The sequence below is a fragment of the Paralichthys olivaceus genome, chromosome 6 (genome assembly GCF_024713975.1).
Source record: "Paralichthys olivaceus isolate ysfri-2021 chromosome 6, ASM2471397v2, whole genome shotgun sequence".
Lineage (NCBI taxonomy): Eukaryota > Metazoa > Chordata > Actinopteri > Pleuronectiformes > Paralichthyidae > Paralichthys > Paralichthys olivaceus.
Window position 1 is genome coordinate 18,754,122 of NC_091098.1, and position 22,159 is coordinate 18,776,280.

The 22,159-nt window shown below is 46.1% G+C and overlaps 1 protein-coding gene across 10 annotated transcripts in view; it reads left to right on the top strand.

The window, feature by feature from the left end:
• Nucleotides 1–22,159, top strand: part of zbtb46 (zinc finger and BTB domain containing 46) — a 60,044-nt gene that overhangs the window by 32,264 nt on the left and 5,621 nt on the right. For 7 of the 10 annotated variants that reach the window (XM_069526930.1, XM_069526931.1, XM_069526928.1 and 4 more), the window contains 4 exons: nt 12,381–12,662; nt 17,509–17,843; nt 19,204–19,246; nt 19,352–21,995. In XM_069526930.1, coding sequence (XP_069383031.1) covers nt 12,381–12,662; nt 17,509–17,843; nt 19,204–19,246; nt 19,352–20,139 — 1,448 coding nt within the window. In that variant the 3' untranslated portion in view covers nt 20,140–21,995. Of the gene's footprint in view, nt 1–12,380; nt 12,663–17,508; nt 17,844–19,203; nt 19,247–19,351; nt 21,996–22,159 lie in introns of those variants that run through there. The other 3 variants (XM_069526935.1, XM_069526934.1, XM_069526936.1) reach the window with 2 other exon arrangements.

Sequence of the window (22,159 nt, forward strand, 5' to 3'; positions counted from 1 at the left end):
GATTGTAAAACTATATCACAAGCATAAAAAGAGGAGAATACAAGATGTGATCAGGGAGGAAGAGTAGATTTATCTTAAAGTCAGGATCGTGTTTGACTTTTTTTGAAAAATAGTTTTTGAAGCTGTTTTAAATGCAGCTTTATCACCAGAAATGATACCAGGACCTTCTCCTGTTTATCCTCTGCTCTTTGTCGTTAAAGAAAATGTTAGTTTTGTATAAAAAAGAGGCCAAACTCTCTTTTGTTCCTCCACTCTCGCCCCAGATCACCTGCCTGAGCTCCTCATTGTTCCCACTTTCCTCCTCCTCTCCTCTTTCCCTCCCCTCTATACTCCAGCAGGATGCAGAGAATAACTTCATGTTGATCTGCTTTCCACTCTCTCTGTATCTGTCCTCACCCCCACCCCCCATCCTCGCAAGTCCATATCTCAGAAACTAAAATGGGTCATGGGCTTGTTTCAGGTGGGACCTCCCACAACAGGGGTACCCGAGGGTTTTATTGTTATTATTTTATTTTATGAACGCTAATTCCCCAGTTGAGAATCCACCTGACCTGAGAGAAGGGAAAAAAACTGTGTGAATTCAGACTCCTTCAGTGCTGCAAGATGGTTGTTCAAGAAGAGGATTTTCAAAGTTTTGTTCGAGGTGTTTGTTTGTTTGTTTGTGTGTGTGTGTGTGTGTGTGTGTGTGTGTGTGTGTGTGTGTGTGTGTGTGTGTGTGTGTGAAATCAGATAGACAGATAGGCAGTGAGACAGCGTGTGCTTGCATGTGTACATGGTGTAATTGTCTGTGACCCTGGCAGGTCTTTTTTTTTCTTCTTCTTTTTGTGGTTAGACTGTTTGGCCTTCCCATAGTTCCTCTGGCCTCAGAGACATCCAGCTTCAAGGTTTTGTGTGTGTGTGTGTGTGTGTGTGTGTGTGTGTGTGTGTGTGTGTGTGTGTGTGTGTGTGTGTGGTTTTACCAGATAGGGGAAAGGGAGCGTGATGGAGGTTAGAGGTGGATTTGATAGCACGGCACACCCAGTCCCCGTCTCCCCCCTCACTATACCCCTCTGTTCAGACCTTGATAAGTGGAGCCGGAGTCTGTGGGGGTTAGGGATTCCTGTCTGGCACAAACACACACACACACATAGAAACACACACATGCACTGGGATCCGCCCGCTCTACATTCCTCTGTCCGACTAAGGAAGCAGCGCAGCCGTCTTCCCCTCCACTCCCAAATTATCCCCTTCTCCTAAAGTCACTGCATACTTATCAAACGCCTCTCTACCTCTCTCTTCCATTCTGACTCACACATACCTCCTCTATCTCCCATGTTTTCGTCCGCTCCATCCTTCCAGCGAGGAACGGCTGAATCATCCCGTAGTGAGTTGTAAAATGTAGTTTCAGAGTGAGTGACAGAGATCAGCCCGCAGAGTGAGATACAGCAGTGTCACCCTTTTTTTCTCAGTGCAAATATGTTCAAAACACTTCTCCTATGGGATCTGTGACTCTCTTTAAAAACACCATATCAGAGGTTGCTCCTCATAGAGCCAGGTATTTCATGTTTAAGGAAAAATAAAATTCAAAACCGTAATTTCAGCCATCTCAGCTGCTCACCTCTCCTAGTTGAGTGTTTGCTTGATCAGTCACTGCTGACTTTTTTCCATTTTTGCTCATTGCTGAACTCCTACACTCTCTCAACTTTTCCCCTTTTCCCCTGTCTCTCCCTCCTATCCTCCTATCGCCTCCTCTTTTCTCTTCCTCTCTTTCTTGCTATCTGAGTATATCTTTTGCCCCTCTCTCTCCCTTCCTCCCTAACCTCTGTATTGCTCCTCCCTTTCGGGGTGTGTGTTACAGGGGTTAGGGAGAGGTCATGTGGTCTCACGCTGCCCTTCTCTCTAATGGTTTCTTAATGAGAGAGAGAGGGAGAGAGAGGAGCAGTTTTGAGCAGCAGGGTGAGATATCAGCAGTTCGGCTCAGGGCACTGACTCCCCCTGTGTGCTTGCATGCGTGTGCGTGTCCATGTTAAGTCTGTGTGTACTTCTCTGTGTGTGTATTCACACGTGCCTGCGCTATTCGACTGACCCCTTGCTCCATTGTGAGACCTGTCTGAGCTCCATGTTCTTCTCCAGGGAAAGAGGAAATGACACGTTTGTAGCCTCGAATAAGAACCAGGGCTCGTCACACGAACTGTCCACTGGGTCTGGCTTGGGTTGGGTTAGTGGGGGCTGATGCGGAGGTGAGGGATGAGGAGGGGTGTGTGTGTGTGTGTGTGTGTGTGTGTGTGTGTGTGTGTGTGTGTGTTGGAGGTGAGGTTAGAGGGGCCTGGCCTGTTCTTTAATTTGCACAGCTTCTGCTGATTTGATCATAAGCAATTAATCTCAATGGTTCAGCTCGGCTGCAGTGGGGGAAGAGGAGATGAACACAGTCCTCTATAGTATGTGTGCATACCCCCCCCCCCTTCATACTGTGTGATTACTGTTATTATTACCTCTTATACTCATACCAGAGATGCTGGAGTCTATTTTCTCTTTTGTCGCACATGATATTCAATCAGTTGGTTCTCTGTCGTCATTTTTGGATTTGCAGACACATTTCCATGTGTATGAAAACAGCCCTGAGATCCCTGAACATATTAATCACTAAAAAGCAATATTGTTAATTTTTAAAATGACAGCACTCAGAGATCACATACCTCTGCCAAAAGCCTAACATTCCCCTAGTGGAACCACATTTACATTCAGTAGATCCAGATTTATATGTGGATCTGCACCAAATTGAAAACACTCATAAATATCAGCTCCTAAAACATGCCTGTTTTTTTTTAACATCAAAGATCCGTGAATTCTCCTCTCAGAAATGTATGAAAATGTTGCAAAAGGCCCGATCTCACAAAAAATGCCCTTGGTCCGCCTCATGGTCAGGATCCACACCTTAATGTAACCGGTTATTCCCTGACTGAAACCACTTCCTTCCACCAAGTCTCATTGTAATGTTCAGTAGTTTTGGCTTAATCCTGCTATTAAACAAACAAATGCAGACGTAGCAGAAAGCATTAGCCTCCTCTGCATAGGTAATAAAAACTAATTAAATTGCCAATGTTATGCTTTTTTGATTCTTCTCTTCTTTAATGTGCATTTTTTGCGCATTTCTGCTGAATTACCAGGGCCTTCTCTCATCTCCACTGAATCACTAACACCAAGCTCGCAGTTTGGTTTGCCTCCCTCATCCACATCTCATTTGTCTCACTTCCTTCCTCCCTTTAACCCTTTGCTCTCATGTGGACCTGTACGCGCCGTGTGCACGACGAACACGGGGACCCGCTCCTTCGCTCTCCCTTAGCTGGCCCTGCCTCTCTGCCAGTTTTCCATCTCCCTCTATCTCCCCTGTCCTTGCTTTTCCTCTCCATGGCACCGCACTCCTCCCATGCTGAGGCCAGAGCTCTCTCCATTGTTGGAGGCAGGTTGCCAAGGATACAAGCACAGAGAGACACAGTCTTAATGTTATGAGATTGGAGAGATGAGCAGAGACAGAGGGGCAATATCTGCGCTGGTCACTGGGCAACGTTAATGCTTTCCAGAGAACACGTAGCACCCCCTGCTCACCGCTCAGTGGAGTGTCCCGCTGTTAACAGATCACAGTGACATCGACTTTTTTGAACCGGTCACCCGCCCTCTGTTCGCCCACTGTGACTGGAGCGTATGACTGTAGTGTGTGTCATCACGTGTCGTGTTTTTGTACTTTTTTCAGGCTGCCACTTGATGGAGTCCCTCGAGTCGTCGCTCTTAAAAAGCCTTTGTCCATCTCGACAAAAGTCTGAAAAAGTAAAATAATCAAAACTAGGAAACAGGAATCCTTAAAGGTCTTTAGTTTATTTCTGTGCATTCATAGGTTTCATGACGCTGCACACAAACATACACAAAGTGGTTTGTTCTGACCAAGCTAGCTGACCAAATAATCTCATTTTCCTTTAATCAGGTGCTTAATTCTGTTTTTTTTTGTTGCCTTTTTCTGCCTGATTTGAGAAAATTCCTGATGAACTGTTCCCATAACAACATTTAGGGTCAAATAAATAATATATTGATAATACATAGAAAGGAGGACTCTGCGTCTTTATATCATCTTCATGCATTAAATAACAAAAGAATCATTTTGCTAGCTAGAACTCGATTTGTCTTGAATATAAAGATATGAAGTACTGTCGCATAATGTTTTGGAGAAGATGAGACCTTAAGGCCGGTCTTATCTCTGACCACACCCCACAGTAATGTCTTGGAGAACATCTGTGCTACAGAAAGGAGAGAATCTAAATCAGAGGAGGTCAGCAAAAACAAGATGTTCAGGGGTGTTATGAGGTTTAAAAAAATACTCTAATGGAGGCAGTGTTGCCATTTGTCTCACTTCCCTTCTCTCGGCAGACAGCAGATGCACACATGGTGCCGTGCATCTATTGGTGAATGCAGAGAGATAACAAAAGTGACCTCGTACGGATTCTGAGGATTTACTATAGTGCAACATCTAAAATGTTTTTTGCACCAACAATCTAATGAACACATTTGAGTCTCAACATGTGGTTTATCTCATTTGGGTTTCGTGATCTGCTCCAGCCGGAAATATTTAGATTTTGCCAACTTATGTTTGTTTGCGGAAATGAATTTCCCGGGAGCCGTGAAGAAATATTTCTGTCTACGTTACTTTGCCTCTGAGGCCTGTGAGCTGGTCAGCGTTAGTCGAAAAGTGCGTTAACCCACAGGCTCTGTACAGCATCCCCACCCAGAGTCGATGTCATTGTCCTCCTCCACTTTCCATTATCCCTCCTTTAACCCCCCCCCTTCTCTCTTTCTCTCTCTCGCCCACCTCACCCTCAGATATAACCCTGGACAGGCTGGACATTTTGCCAGTTCCTCCCCTGTGCATAAACCTAAGACATAACCTCTCTCTCTCTCGCTCTCTCTCCATCTCTCACTCTTTGCTTTTAGCACAAAGCCCTACGTGTCTGCCTTCCTTCCCCACCCAGCATTCTTTCCCCATGCAGACCTCTCCCCCGCTCTCTCTCTCTCACTCTCTCTCTCTCTCCGTGTCGACTTCCCTCCTACCCGCCAACTCGCTCAGCCTCACCCTACCTTTCATTAGCCCACTCTTTATCTCACACACTTACTCGACTCGCTCTCTCCCCCTCCACTCCCCTATCTCCCCAGCTTTTATACTCCCTGTGCATACACTCTCTCTCTCTCTCTCTCTTTCTCCCTCCCTCTCCCCACAGTTGCTTTGGCTTTTGTTCCTGATACATCTTCATTTATTTCTCTCTCACTCTTTCCCTGCTGACCCTATTATTTTTATATTCTCCCTCCCTCTTCATCACTCCCCCTCTCTCCCTCTCACTCTCTCTCTCTCTCTGCCTCCCTCCCACTCCTCGCAGTCCCTTTAAGCTGCATTAACTCCCCAGATTACCTTGAGCCCTGCAATCCTCCATCCCCCACGCACTCACCCGCTCCCTCTTTCCCTCCCTCCCTCCCTATCCTTCCTTCACTCATTCACTTGCCCACTCTGAGTACGTCCGCATCATGGCGGCTAATTTTGAAAAACGAAGATAAGGTTTGAAAGCGACTTTCGACTGCAGACAGACAGAGGACAACATAACAATGCGTCACTGACAACATATGGAAAAGTGCAGGCACCTCTTGCTCTTGATGATCATCAACACTGTTTTTAAATTCAGCCGAACTCTTTAATTTACATATTAATCTCGTACTGTTGTCAGGCAGCTGAATGAACATAAAATAGTAAATTGATCCCAGATCAGGCAGCTGCGGTTGAACCAGACAAACAGTAAATCCTGCACCGCTGTGCTGAGATGTCGATCAAATCATTATCTTATGATCATAAAATCAGCTGTTGGATTGAGCATGAATACTAATAACGACACTTGTGATTGGCTGAATTAAAATGAGTTATTTCAGAGATGCAGGAAGTTGTCTCTTGAGCTTCACTGCTGCACAGCCTCCAATCAGACTTACATGTTGCAGTGTCCCCATCCACACAAAGGCTCATTATATATACTTTTAAATGAGTCGACAAATGGCTGCAGTACTACATTAGTTTGTAGAAAGATACATTTAGATTAATTCTTTGATAAATTCATTTTAGTGGTCAAGAGCTGAAAGAGTCTTAAAGTGGAGGAAGCTGTCGTAGCAGATTACCCTAACCCCAAGAGGTTATGTTTTAATGGCTGTTTGTTTGTTTGTCTGACTTTTAGCAGGATTACGCAAGAATATCGAGACAGTTTTACTGTAACTTGTTGGAAGGGTGTAATATGGGCCAAGGAAGAATATTGATTTAATTAAGGGGGCAGATTTAGGGTTCTGTAACATTGACATGGACACTTTTTGAGAAATTTCTCAAGAAATAATTCAACAATGATGTAAGAAGTCAGGCATATTTAGGGAACTGTGGTGCAGCTTGAATTTAAGAAGACTGTTCAGTTTTTTCAACCTCCTCCTTTAGAGTAAACTGCTCCAAAAAAGAGTCACAAACAGGTGGTGATTTTTCACTAAAATCTGGGAATTTATTTTCCTATTAGTGACCAAGCACATTCACTTGCTAACAGAAAGGGATAATTTCTCCAGAGAGTTTTTCTGCCCCTTCAGTGGCTCTTCATCGAATGAAATGGTGCACTATCCTGAGAAGAAAATGCCAAGGGGGAGTAAAGGGCTCAGTGCAAAGAAGAAACTTAGAGAGATATTGTGACGGACTAGTGCGAAGCAGGGCTACTTCATCAGCTGTGAAGAATTCCACTGCACCACTCGCTGATGTGACCAGATCATCCCTGGCCCTCACAGTAACATCTTCCACGTGAACCTGTTTCCTAGATGGAAACGACACATGGTGACACTGGAAGAAGTTACAGTAATATATTGTTTATGAAATGTTGACATGACTGCTCCTCACCAGTCATGCCAAAGCATTTTTATCGCCACCTGGAGGCTGCCTGCAGTATAGATCATACAGTTTGTCTTCTCTGTTATACATGGACGTTAAATAAAGTTTTCTCACAGATCACATGTATGTTCAAGTGTTAATATTTCAGTCAAGATTTCCTTTTAGTTATTTGATGCTATAAAAACGGAGTGAAACTGCGATTGGTCTCGTGTTTTTACGCTGGTACCACGTTACCGTTGATCCATTCCCTCAACGCTACGGCGCAGACTCTCGCTCCAAATGCTTAAAATGGCAGCATTCGTATCTGTAATATTGTAGCTTCATGTCTGGATGGTGGGAGGAAGTGGAGACACGTCGTCCATCTTTATCTACGGCATGGCTTCACATCTTGATATACTGCCCCCTACTGTCCATATGTGTAATCACATGTTTTGGCCTCGTCTTCTTGTGGATGGATGGAAGGCCACAGCGTAGAGAGAAAGATGCACTTTCAAATTTAGCTGCCTTAGTATAGACGCACACTCACTTGCTCACCCCCACCGGCACTATACCCACCCTCCCTCCCACAGCCTCTGTAACCTCCCCCTCACCTCTCCGCGCTCCCCCTTCACTCACCCACCCACCCACACTCCATCACCCCACCATCCACCTCTCACCCCACCACTCTTGCAATCGCTGCGCTCCTCTCCTCTCCTCCCCTCCACCCACACTCTCTCTTTTTCTCCGAGCCCCAGTAGTACCACCATCACCACCAGCACCATCATATCTCTCTCTCTCTTCCCTGTCCTTTACCACTCTCTTCCCTCTGTCCCTCCCTCCTCTAAAGCCTTCAGGCTCTGCTTGATTTATGCTTGCCCTCCCTATCCACACACACCCCACCACCATCACCACCACCACCCACTCTTCCCTATCTCTCCTGGAGGTTGTGGCCCGGCTAGTCCCTAAAAACAACAGAGAGAGAGAGAGAGAGAGAGAGCAAGTGAGGGAGAGGAAGACAGACAGACAGACAGAGAGTGAGAGAGGGAGAGAGAGAATAACAACCTCTTTTACTTTCCATCCTCCCTCCTTTTTAACCCAGCATTTTTTTCATTCCCCTCTCCCACACTGCTTTTTAAATTGCCTCTGAATTCTTGAGCTGTTTTAGTGCCTCACTCCCCCTTCTCGGCTGAAATTACTTTTTTACCCTCTCAAACTCTGGCATGCTGAGGAAGCAAGTTCTACCTTCCCTCCCCTCTTTGTCCACTCGAGGACAAACATGCACTAATCACACATACAGTGGACCGAGTCGTTTGTGGATGAGAAAAGGTGAAGGAGACACTTTGAGTTTTGGAGTCATGTCGCTCTAATGTCTCGTGGACAATACGGTGAGCGGCGGACTCTTGTGACAAGACGGCTCTTGTAATGTCTTGTCCTTTTCAACCTCAGGCTGGCAGAGCCATTAACCAGGCCGACTTGGGGCAAGGTTTCTTTCTGAGTCTCTCACTGTCCCTCTTTCACTCACTCACACACACACACACATACGCTCACACAAAGATACACAGTGAGAGAGTCTTTCTCCTTTGTTTGCACTCCCATTCTCAAACATGCACACAAGCCCTACTTTCTTCTTGACAGCTCTCTTGTGGTCGACAAGCCTCAGTAACTCGTTGCTTAACCACCCTGGACTTTTTCTCTCAAATGTGTTTGGCTACTGTCTCTGTTGGTTTGAAGGTGTGGTGTGTTGTGTGTGTGCGAGTGTGACTGGACGTGTTAAAGGAGTGTGTCAACCAACAGCCAGGCCATGAGTGTGTGTGCAAGCAGTGTGAGTAAACTTATTTTTATTCATTCTTCAAAGCTATATTTTTTGGGGAAAATGGAAACTCTATTACAGAACAGAGTGTTTGGCTTCATTTGAGGGCGAAGGAGGCATATGTTGAAACACACACACACACACACACACACACACACACACACGGACACACTCCTCAAGCACAATCAGAACAGAAGATCAGAGGTCAAACTGGGTCAGCTGACCCTTCCCTCCCTTTTCAGACCTTCTCTCTCCTCCTCTTTACTGCGTCAAAGCGTGTTCTCTAATAACACAACTCCCCTTGAGAAACACACACAAATACACACTCAGATACAGTGCAGCCTTCCAACCACAGCACATAAAACTGTATGTCCTATCCATTAGCTGTAACTCTCAATGGATGATAAATGCAGTATCCCTCACAACACATTTAAAGTATAGTTCAACACACACATCTTTTATTCCAAGGTAAGTCTTATTCCGCCTTTGCTTTTTCCCACTCAAGCCCCCACATATATTGCAGCATTGCTCACTCACACAAACACATTCACACAAACGCACAAACCAACTCGCACATGAACAAAGAGAACCACCATTTCCACATATTTGTCTCTCCTTTTAAAAGGGGGTTTGATTTAGCATAAATGTTGAAGCCAAGGGTGCCTGGCTACCATGGCAACCAAATTAAACGGAGGATCTCTTCAGAAAGCAGAAATCTAAATTATTCGGACTCTTTTATGAAGGGGAAAATGAAAATTCCCTTCACTGTACAGAGACCGCTGCACTGTAAAGGCAAAAGAAAGGAGGGGAGAGAAATAAACGAGGAAAATGCTATTGTTTTTTTGGATCAGACCATGCAGTTCAAAGACATATCCCATGCCATTGAAATTCATGACAACCAGTATGTTAACACTCAGCATATGTACACAAAGGAATGATGTAACCGCAGTGTCTCTAAAACTACGGCTAAACCTATTGCCTCTGAAAGACACTACAATATGTGTGCCTACAAATCCTCAGTGAAACCAAGCACACGCATGATGAAATCCATAAGCTGTGTGCATGGGATTAGGTGCGACTGTTTCTGGTGTGGTAAATGATTTTATCTGTTGGAACAGGATGAGGTTTAAGTAACAAACCATCTACGCTGGGCCGATAAAGCTCAAACAAGTGAAGGAGGATTATTGTCTATATTCCAATTATTAGGTGCGGGAGCCTGTTTGTGGTCAGATGAATACTAATTTCTAATATCTCACACTTAGTCTGGCAAATGTGGATCAATTCTCAGAAAGCAGGATACTGTATTTTGCACAATGAAGAGTCGGCAGGGCAGAGTCCTTTTCTAATGCCTAAAATGTATATGTATCAATTTCACACAATTTTCTCACACAAGATATTTTACAGTTTCCTGTGAGGAGAGACCCAGCAATCACATTTCCATAACTCTGCCATTGAATCTGCAGCGTGTGACTGAAGTATTGTTACTGTATGACTGTGAGGAGGGAGGACATGTTCCATCTGTAGATGCACGTGTCCAGGGGATGCTGGGAAAAGTGGTCAGGGGTCATTCACTCTTCCAATGAACAGATGAGTGGAGGGAGATGGGGGTCAGAGGTGACCCTCTTTTCTGTCTCTCCTTCGCTTCCTCTCCTTCCATTTGTCTGCCTCTTCTTTCTCCATACATGTGTGCGTGTGTTGGTGCATGTGTGTGTGTGTGTATGTGTGTGTGTGTGTTTGTTGTTGGCCAACAGCAGATCTATGTTATTGATTGACTCCTGTGGCTGCCGGGCTGCCCACTGAAGGAGGGGGCAGAGCTCTAATGAATTCCTGCACCTTATGCCCCCTTGCGCCAACCCCTACACCCCCTCCTTAATTAACTTTGTTTGTGCGTGTGTGTGTGTTGCGTGCGTGTGTGTGTGTGTGTGTGTGTGTGTGTGTGTGTGTGTGTGTGTGTGTGGGATGGAGGAGTGCGTGGTTGCATGCATGTACATCTTCTGTGCTTCCTCCACAGCTCAGCACCCCCGCTTTTACACTCCCCTGCCTTTTTTCCTTTCTTTCCTTCTCTTTCTCCCCAGTCCATTCCTTCTCTCTTCCTTCTCAATATCTTTATCTCCTCTTTTCTTTTATATCTCCCTCTGTGTCTGCCAGTAGTTTGATGGTGCGATTACTTCATATGTATGTCAATCTTGTCTGTCGCGCCCCATCTCCTTCCTCGCGTCCTTCGGTATCTCACTCGTAACTCTACACCTTTCAGATTTATGCACGTGGGCGCAACAGTGCATACAGAGCGTGTATCCATCCATCTGATCTATGATCATTTATCTATAGTGAGCATGAAAAATGACTGACAGTCCCTGTACGTGCATGTGTGAGAGACACAGAGTGGTCAACGTTGACCCAGTAGGCTGTAAAGAGGCTGTATACCCATCGGTATTCCAGACGTAGAGGCAAACTACTGCCTCTGTCACCTTGACTCCCCCTGCAGCAGACAAGCACTGGGCTGCACAGGAAACACTTAGCACTACCTGACTGTTGTTAAAATGGACAATAGGACTATTTTGTTCCACTGCTGTTATTTAATTTTTTTTCACTCTTTCGCATTTGCTTTTCTATCCATGTTTTGTTCTCCGTGAGCCCGGATCCCCCCATTTCTGCCTTTACTTTGTTTATTCCCCATTAGGATTCAGCTGTCACTGCCTGGACTGTGTGTGAAACAGGAGACTTGGATGTTCCAGAACAATCTCACATAATTATGCACAATTCTACATTAGTGCTCAGAAGTCTGTCTGTCTATATGTGTGTGTGTTTTAGGTGTAGCCAAGCCGTCCTTTCAAAGTCTCTAAGTTAGCGATGTGCGTTGTGTGTATTTTTGTCTGAGTCTTCAAGAGAGAAAGCTGTCATCAGTACAATGTCAATTAGGAGGCAATGAAAGTGTGTGTGTTTGTGTGTGAGTGTGTCTGGGGTAGTGTTGAGCGGAGCCGTCGTCGGCAGTGTGGTCTGACAGTCTTGTAGATCTACAGTGGAATCACCAGCGACATGTCTACTGCTGACAGCTTTTCTACGCGCTCTCCTTTCAATGACACTGACGGCCAAAAACACACACAGAGTCATATTGCACAGACACACACACAGACACACACACACACCGTCTGTCTGCCTCTCTCTCTCACGTCTCTTATGATCTCCATGTATTTTTGTTGACTGGCGATGATGAGGTATGTTCGGGAGTTGAGGAGAAAGAGAGATGAATCAGAGTGGTGACGTGTTGGTAGTTGCTTCTGAAAACACCGGGTGTAAGCGATGACTCGGCTGAGAGGTTTCAAAAAAATAGTTTGTTTAGGTTTTTTTTGTATTTATCCTCTGTAGTTTCTGTCAAGTTAAAAACACTTAAATCAGCAAAGTGACAACTTTTCAAGTACAATGTTAAAGGTTTTTGCACTTTTACCACCATCCCCTTTTCAAAGGGTTTCAACGTGTCGTGATTGTCCGTCTTTTAAAACGTATGTAATCCCTCAAATTTAGTAAAAACAGCACTGTATGATATGTTTCGAGGCTTTGTCCCTTTCCACCTACTTGAATTTCCCGACTTTAGTTTGTGTTATTTTCACTGTCAGTCAGTGGTTGCAGAACACAAGAGCCCCACTCATCTTTTGTTACCTCATTTCTTTTTAGGGGCAGACGTGACCGAACCCAACAGCTCAGACAGCCGCGGCGAACGCCTCGACTTCTTCCTCAAACAGGAAGAGGCCCTCACCACGGAGCCGGGCTTCATGGGCGCCAACGAATCGGAGGACGGCGGGGGAGGAGCCGGGGGCGGGAGCATCTCTTCCGTGGCCAATCTGAAGGCGGCACTGATGAGTAAGAACAGCCTGTTGTCACTGCGGGCTGAGATGATGGGAGATGATAACCCCCTGCTCTATGAGTACCTGCCCAAAGGAGGACACTCCCTGTCGTGTAAGTCACTATTTACCCACACTGATCGTTACACACACTTACACTCAACCAGCCACACATATCATCATAACCTACCACTCATGTACACAAAAATCTACCAGTGTGTGGTTGAGTGTCACCTGTGAGACGTTAAACATGTACAAGCTTGACATGAGTGTCTCCTGCTGCAGAGAATTTACCTTATCAGCCACTGTATTATGAATGCGTGTGTGTGTTTGAATGCGCACAAGGTGCCACTTGAGTGTGTGGTAGTGCCAGTGATGAATAGTCAGCGGTGACTCAGTGAGAGAACATTTTGCTGGGATCGCTCTCACTGTCGTGAGAAAATTTGTTTGGTTTATGTGACAGTTTCTTTGTGCGTATAAGTGGGTTTACAGCTGCACTTCACAGCAGCAAAATAACACAACAGAACTGCAGCAACTGCTCAGACATTAGACGTTCGCTGAATCTCAGCATCGAGCGTGAAGCTTCGGACAAACCTGCGGCTGCGTGTTGCTCTCCAAAACATCAGAATAAACATCAAAATAATTTATTGATCATAACGTTCTATTTTTTTGTGATTATGGATGACATTGTATAATTTATATTTATCATAGTTTCATGTTTATATGTTTTAATACTTCTACAACCTGTAGAATATCAGAAAATACTCAAATGTTCAAATCAATGAACAGGGTGGCTAAATCTCTAATCATATCAATAATAGATCAATACACATGCTTAATTGTGCCTAATTCCACAGAGGATTTCTTTCTTCTTCTATCAGTCATTCTTTTCCTTCAGTGAGGGTGTTAAACTGCCAATGTGTGTACAGTAGATGTGTGTCTGTGTGTGTGTACAGAGGATGTGTGTGTGTGTGTGTGTGTGTGTGTGTGTGTGTGTGTGTGTGTGTGTACTTGTGCGAGCGAACATTTGCTTGAGTCCATGTCCGCGTGGGCACACTTGTGTGTTTGTGCGTGTTTGACTCGTGTGTTTGTGTTTCTTTGCTTTTACTGGCTCGTAATTGGATCTTTTGTCCCGAATTCTCCCGTCTTTGTGAGCAGAAGAAAAGCAGAGGAAGGGTACAACTCCAAGCCTCGTCATGCCTTTTGAGTTGAGCCCCACTCACCTATACAAAATGAAAGACAGGGCCAGGACTGAATAGACCAAAACACACACTCACAATCGCACGAGACGCGCACGTGCTCGCACACGCACGCCACATCACATCACCCCTTTTGTGCAAGTGTTAAGTGTGTGGGATTGAGATGTTTCTGTTGGCTTAAAGAGGAGAATCAGATGCTGTCACAGCACAGATAGACAGCCTCACGAGCTGCCGAAAAGAGAGGAGGCTTTTTGATACACTTTACAGATACACTCAGCCTTGACTATATGAATAGAACATTTGGAGAATTCAAGAAATGTTAATCATTTGCTCCCCTGTTTGGAAAAAGGAAAACTTGTTGAATGAGTCGTATGGCTGTATTTCAGCAGTCACCAGAGGAACCTTGGGGGAGGTTTTTTGGTTAGCCGTACCCTATTTTGAATTCCCTGCACAATAGGGGTTGGGGAAATGGGTTTGTCGAGATGGCCAACAAGCTCCCTCCCTCCCTCCCCGAGTCTGTCCCTGTGTCTAAATGAGGACAGAAAATAAACAAACAGTGTACCTCAGATTACTGGGCGGAGGAGAAGTCTGCCCGGTTTGACATATCGCTGCTCCCTGCCTCCCTCCCTCCTTCTGTGCACCCCCCCTCCTGTTCTCCTCCCCGCTTCTCCTTCACCCCTGCTCAACATCCTTCCTGCTCTCCCCACCTCCCTCTCTTACTCCCCCTCACGCCATCCATCCCTCCCTCCATCCATTTCTCCTTCACCCCTCCTTAACACTCATCCCTCACACTCTCCCTCGCTCCCCCCTCCCCTTCTGGCGGGCTCCTTCAATTGCTCCATACTTGTCTCCCTCCACACCCCCCCACCCTCTTTAACTTACGCTGCGGAGCATCAAAGTGTGTTGGTCTAAAAAAAATCCTGGGAAAGTATTGATCTGGGAAGAGAAGGAGGTAGAACAAGGTCACCTGGCCCAAATCAAGAGAGACCACTGAATATCAACAAAAGGCCTTGACATAGAGTTTCTGTCTCCCCCTCCCTCCCTCTCTTCCTCCCCCCTTTTCTCTTGTTCTCTCTTTTCAGTGTAATTGACTGTTTAATAAAACATTTTTCTTCCCATGAGATTCATACATTCACAATCAGACCAAACTGAGAATCAATGTTTCACAGTTCAGCCACTGAATACCTTTTCTCTCTTTAGAAATTCAAACCGCTCTGACCCCGTGCCTTGTTGACAGGGCTTACAATTCAAATGCGCAGCTCCTCTCCTCCGCACGGGCCACAGGCCACATCCTCTTAGCACGAGGAATGCCAACAATACAGGGGAACCAGTGTGTGTGTGTGTGTGTGTGTCAATCAGCCCTCCTGAATCAAATTAAGATCATTTGGATTTGGCCCCTGCCACCCCTCCGTGCGTGCATCAGACAATCAATGTCAGACAGTGGATTTTGCCGGATTGTCCCCGTGCACCTGTCCACATGGCCACTGCGTTCCGGCTATAGAGAGAACATCCAATTAACTGCAGGGATGATGCTGACATTATTGAACTTTTCCTTCCACTACCTGCTCTCATCACTTCACGTTTACTTTTGAAAATGGACTCACCCTGAATACAGTAGCTCCCAGTGACTCCACAGCCACTCTAGAGATTTTGAAAGTTTTAGGAATTATTGTATCACAGATTTTGGATTTGTAAATAGCATCCACCTTACACACTGCCTATAATTCATTACAGAAAACAGAAAAGGTCTACCTCCACAATTGTGTGCCTGCAATTTTTCCTAATGCAAGTAAAGCAAGAGCAGAAGTGCTCCATGTAATGATAGATATCGATACAGGAGATGGAGATAACTTCCATCTGTTTGTGGGATTTTCTATTAAAGGCAACTTAATCCACTCACCAGATTTTGGATTTGGAGGCACTTGTCCAAACATCTCCTCCGAGCAGGAGACACCAAATACAGCTTTCCAAAGGTCCAATTCTATGTTATTTGTGTGGCACCACATCACTACATACATTATCTAAAGGCTCTTAAACCCAACAGTTCCAACTTTGAGCAAAGCACATGGTGACTGTGGAGAGAAAAAAACTCCAGACTCAATGTGGGCGGCCATCTGCCTCGACAGGTATGGGTGAGGGGAGGAAAAATGGGGGAGAGAAGAGAGAGGGAGAGAGGGGACAGGGGATAGCGCTAACAAGGTGTCATTGAGCCTTGTTTTTTGCCATTAAGTCATGGCTAACCCCAATCCTTTCACTCTTTATTTCTTACAACAGACTTACCAGCTTTTAGGCGATTAGCAGTTGGCAACTGCTCAGTCACCTCACTGTAAATGTCTCCTAACAGAACAAACAGGTCGTAACCTTGTTCCATGAGCAGGTGGAGTTGAAGGAGAGGACAGCAGCTTGTATTTTAGATGCTGCGCCTTCATCAAGTGTTCAAAAGTAAATCAAGTTACTCCGCCTTACTGTACATTTTCTTCTTTCTGGTTCTTTTGCTCTTGTCGCTGTATGTGCAGTGACTCAGCCTGCTGTTATTTGTATTCTTTACAGCTCGCCAGACACGACTGCAAGATTAAACTCAGTGAGACGAGATTGCTAGAAATTACAGACGTATGTTAAAGAGACTTCAGGCAAAGTATTGAACCGAAACTGTTAAACCCAGGCGACATAGATATTTGCCGCGATAGAGAAGTGCCGACTGCCGGGACGCCATTTGTTAATGAGCTGTGGTCTCTCACCTGTAGCTCATCCCCTGACTCTGCGTCTTCTTCTTCCCTCTTAATGTTGTTCCTCCTGTCACGACCAGAGGTGGGGAAGAGGAGATGGGGAGTTGAGCATTTGTGTGTGTGTGTGTGTGTGTGTATTCTCAGTAAGTGGGAGTGGGGAGTGTCGGGCGCGGTAGTTTAACATTCCAAGAATCCGTCCACGGTCGAGCCTCATGGTTGTGTGATTCTGTCCATTGTGCAGAGGAGGGCAATGAATGGCTAACCCACTGCATAACTCTGGAGACATTCCCCAAAATGCTGCCCACACTCACACATAGCCGTACACACACAAACACACACGCATGCACAGACACACACAAATACGCACTCAGAGTCCGCAATAACCTGCAATGCATTTTACTTTGATTAATATGCACTACAGGAAAAGGAGAGGCACTCTTGGTACCAGCTAATGGGGGTATTAATGTAAGCAGAAATAGCTTCAGTGTGAGTAGAGCTAAAGGTTCTGGAAGAAATTCGTAATTCTTCATCCAGTGTGCCTTAACTTATTGCTGGTAAACATCTTACATGGTCGATATAGTTGTCCTCTACCCTGCGTGTACAAAAAGTCCTCACTTGAGCTGCAAGATGGCTCCTGTCCAAACAATCTCCCTCCACGCTACAGAGGATCCTCAAGCCCTCTCCTTATATGCATTTTACTTGCACACACAGCACATGCACACCGACTCACAAAACACACACATGCTGCCACCCTCTGCGCACGCATGTGGGTGGAAGGAGAAGGAGAGCAGAGGAGCAAAAAAGAAAGAGAGAGAAAGAGAGAAGAGAAGCCCTAACCCTTTCCCCTTGGCTGGTGGAAAGTGAAACTTCAGAGTTTTTCTTCCTCCCCCTCTCCACTGTGTTTGATAGTGTAGCACTGGCAGCCTCTGTGCGCCCCCCTGCCCACTCTCTCCCGTTGTGTTGTGGTGGCCAGCTGCTAGCAGAGTTGCAGTTGTACGTGAGTGGGTGGGTGAGACTCGTTTCCTGTGCTCCTCAGGGCTCCGCTCCAACAACTACTGCAGCACGCTCCGGCCAGGGGCCACGGGGGCCACTATTCATAACAAACAGGGGGCTGGCTCCTCTCCTCCTCCTCCTCCTCCTCCTCCTCTTCTTCTTCCATCTCATCTTCCAACATCACCACTACCGCCATCATCGTCGTCATCAACATTGGCATACTGCCCACCCACTCCACCCACACCACTGCTCCCCTCTGAGCCTCGGCCCCTGGAGGCCCCCGGTCTGTGGGCCGGGGCATCCCCGCTGCGCGCAGAAGGGTTGGACATGGATGTGGAAGATGCTCCTGAGGGCCCGGAGCCCTCCACCTTGCCTGAGGTAAGCACACAGAGCCTGGATCAGCTCCAGGGCGGAGGCTGCTCTCTGGGTACTGCTCCTCCAGTTGGATACAAGTTTGAAGCGTGTAGAAACTGGAGACGAGTTTCCGGGGGGCAGCTTCACCCTGCTCCTGCAAACACACAGAGAGGGGTTGAGAGGTGACGGTGGTACCGGTGACGTGATGGGGGGTGGGGCCGGGTGTTAATGGGGTTATTTTTAATCACCGCAAAGTCTTTTTTACACACAAGCACATCATCGCTCAACTCCTCTCTTGTTCCTCATTTTCTGTGTGGAATCTGGCACATTTCCTGCTACACTGCACAAGAAACACTGTCTTTTGTTTGTCTTTCTTTTCTGCACAATTTGTTTTTCCTTCTCTTCCTTTCAGATTTCCAGCTCCACGCTCTCGTCTCACCTTTCATATAATTTCTTTTTTTCTTTTATTATAGCTAGACCAGAATTCACCTTCGAAGCCAGGAGTCTTTGCTCAGAATTAGCAGTAATGTGGTTTATAGTGGTTGGATTAGGGATGACACATCTTGTCACAATGGCAGTGTGTGCTTAGATATAGCGGATAACGGGAAAGGTAGTGAGATGAGACTGAGTAGAATCAATACAAGTAGACAATGAGAGGTTTGCTCTCACAGCCCAGGAAATTGTTTGCTCTGCTCAGTGTGTGTGTGCGTGTGTGAACATGGCAGTATGAGCATGTGTTGACGCTCGTTTTCTACCTCTCCGTGTGTGCGCACGCTGTGTGAGCGGGTGAGCATTTAGGAGCAGCGTTTGATTTCAGCGGACCTGCCTCCCAACAAGCCTCCCCATCTCTACGGACAAGCCATCTGTTTGCCCAGTGCACAGCGTTCTGTTCTTGGAGAGGGGGAGGAGGAGGAGGAGGCCAAGGAAAAGGGTGGGGGGGTGAAGGAATGACAGGAGCATGGTGTAGATGGAGGACGGATACAGTCGAGTTGGAATGTAGACGGGAGAAGAAAGTGGGGACGGGTGCATCCGAGTGGGGGTTGAGTATATGAGGAACAGAGGGATTATATTATTAATACTGTAGATCAACGCAAGAGCTCGTTCCATAAGACAGCTCCAGCATCCAGGAACTGTCAGTTATTTACTGTACGACACTTTTACTGTTTTTGCTTCCTCATCCCTTTAAATCACTCTGACCTGTCGTTTCTCTTCTTTTCTTTTTTTCTTTTCTGTTTTCATGTGTGTTTCAGTGTCTCTCACAGATAAAAAAAAATGTCTTCACAGCTTCTTACACCTGCCTGCCTCCTGCATGCCCAGACAATATTCCATACAGCCTGTATGAATGTGTGTGTGTGTGGCATAATGAATTGTTTTGTGTTTGCAGGAGGTTATAAAGGATGAAGAAGATATGAAAGAATACAGCACAGGTACGTTTCAGGCTGTATCCAAATAAATCATAACTAAAGAGTGTTTTTTTATCCTATGCCATACATATCTATTTCATTCTGTCACCCTGCTTCTTGCTATCTCAGGCTTGGAAGGTGACCAGTCTCCTGTCGAGAAGGATCAGATGGGCGATGGGAGCTGTGCTGGTGGGATGATACCTGCGTCAGTGTCCGAGGCTGGCAGAGGGACTAGAGGGCTGATGGTGCAGGGCGAAGAGGCTGGATCAGGGGAAAGAGTCCTGTCAGAGCTTGGCGCCTGGGCCTCACAGGGGTTCGCCTGCTCCCTGTGCAAACGGCTGTTCAGCAGCCTGGAGCATCTCAGGGAACACGAATACCGCCACACCCTGTCTCTGATGGCCTTGTCCATGGACTGGGAAATGCAGGGTCCGCAGCCCACCCAGCCCCGTCACCAGCCGCAGTCCCAGCCTCTCCCGTACCACCAGTCCCTCTACCGCTCCGCTGTGACCGAGTCTGTGCCAGCGCGCTACCTCTGCTCCCAGTGCCCCGCCAGCTTCACACTCAAGTCCAACGCAGACCGACACGAGAAGACGATCCACTTCAAGAAGAAGCTGATGCAGTGTGTATACTGTCTGAAACACTTCAGAGACCGCACAGACCTGCACAGGCACCTGTCGTCCGTGCACTCTAAAGAGAGAGGGCACACCTGCCCCGCCTGTGCCAAGGCCTTTAGCACTCAAAAGAACCTGGCGACACACGTTAAAGTGTGCTGCCAGGTGGGGTCAGTGCCAGGAACGATACTTGGAGGCAGCGCTGGGATGGAAATGTCCAGAGGCGGGGTTATATATCCACTGTGGCGACTTTCTCAAGAGATGAAAGTTGACCATCATAATCACAGTATCAATGTGGAAGACTGAATGCATGGGCTGCAGGTTTATGTACACACATCCATAACCCCTCAATTAGCATTGTATCCCTACTTGTGTTGTTTGTTCATGCCAAAAACGATTTGTAGTTTCTGCACTGAGGAGATCAAAATATCTGTTGACATCGTTATTAATCCATAGAGACTTTTTTTTTTACAACTTGTTCATACTTTTCATGATATATGATCTAACATGTCAGAGGTTCAGAATTGCTATGCAAAACTAATCTTTTAAACAAACTTTTGGCTGTACACAGTATTGTTAGGGTTTGTGAATAGCTTGAAGGTATTTTGTGCTGCGGGTGCAGAGAACAGGGGGTTGTGAAACCCCCCACCCCCACCCCCCCCACCCCAGCTCTAAACCACTTGTCTGACTCGCTGTCGCCAGTCACCCGTCTGACTTAAGTCTTCTCTCCTTTTTAGGCAGAGAGATCTTTATCTTTGTGTCCACCCCTGCCTGCATTATGGGCACAAAGACACTCAGACACACACACAGTTCATATCTGCTCGGCTTTCCTGTAGCTCACGGACCACGCAACCACACCACCTGCAGGAACTATGTAGTATTGCAGCGGTGAGACCCAAATCACATTTATTTTCCCTGGCAGTGCAACTCAATTAGCATTTAAAATATTTATTATTGGCATAAAAGATGTTGATTTAAAATATCTGTGGTTATAGAAAGTGATTCTACCTCAGATCCACCTCCACTGGACATGTAGGAGCTTGTCTCCAGTCATCAGCCTGACACAATTGTCTTGGGTCAGTGCTGGGAGTTCAGTGCAGATGGAGGGGATGTGCCGAAAGAGACAAAACCAGCTAAAAACAATAGAGCTGTATCTGCTCGGATGGGCGTAGGGTGGTGTCATTTTCTCTCTCTCTTTGTCCTTCTTGCTCTGTCGCAGATCTGTGCGTCTTCTAGTGGCTGAGTGTGGCTGGAGCTGGACAGTAATTGGCCCTTCATGGCTCCGACCCTTCTTAACCCCTGACCCCTCATCTGAAGAGGAAGTGGGGACAGAGGGGCCGACTCCCTTTAAAGCAGATGAGCTTAGTGATGTCACTGCTGCAGGCGGATAATGGTGCGGCTGTGAGAGTGAGGGAGAAAATGGGGGGGATCAAGGGTGACAAGTGGGAAAATGCTGGAGAGACGAGTAAGGGAGGTGGTGAAGACAGAAGGCTGCAGGATCGTGGATTCAGTATTTAAAATCCAGACACATTTCTGCCAAATGTTCCTCCTTTGAGTTTACAGCAGGCCTTTACCCTGCAACAAGATATTGTCCTGATACAACCCAGTTTTCAAGGTTTTATTGTGTGTGCACTCACACTGTGTGTACTGCACCCAAAGGGAAGACATCCACCTGTGTTTCGCTCTAATAATCCACTCGCTCCGGCACATATGTGCTGCATGCGTGCATCGAAAAAAGACAGTCTATTAGTGTGTATTGAGAATTTACCCCCCCTTGCTGTTGTATGTATGTGTTGTGTGTGTGCGTGTGTGTGTATCTACACAAAGAACTCCCAAATGCCAAATCCTTTCTAATACAAAATCCCATTTCTCAGGTAGCACACACTGTCCTAGCCAGCAGCTGAAACGGACTGGTAGGCTTAGAGAAGTCAGGAACTAATCAGGAACTCTGCAGTATCAGCCACTGAGGAGAAATGGCAAATGGTGTGTGGATGTTGTGTAGTTTTTTATAGCATTGGAATATGTGTTGTTTGTTAAGACTGAAAGATCATTTTAGGTTATAAAGAAAACTATGTATTGTATAAAAATATGTACTTTTCTAAACGGAATGAGATTCTGCTTGTAGATTTTATGCTGTAATTAAACTATTATGGAAATTGTGAGAACTTTATTTCCCTCATTTCTGCAGCTTTCTGTGTCCTGCACATTTTCACATAATCACAACAATATGTCTGTCTTATGTGTTTGTGTTAATCTGATGTCTGTTGTGCAGTTTGTGTACATGCATGTTTTTTTTGTTGATGTGATTTCACGTGTTTTAATCAGA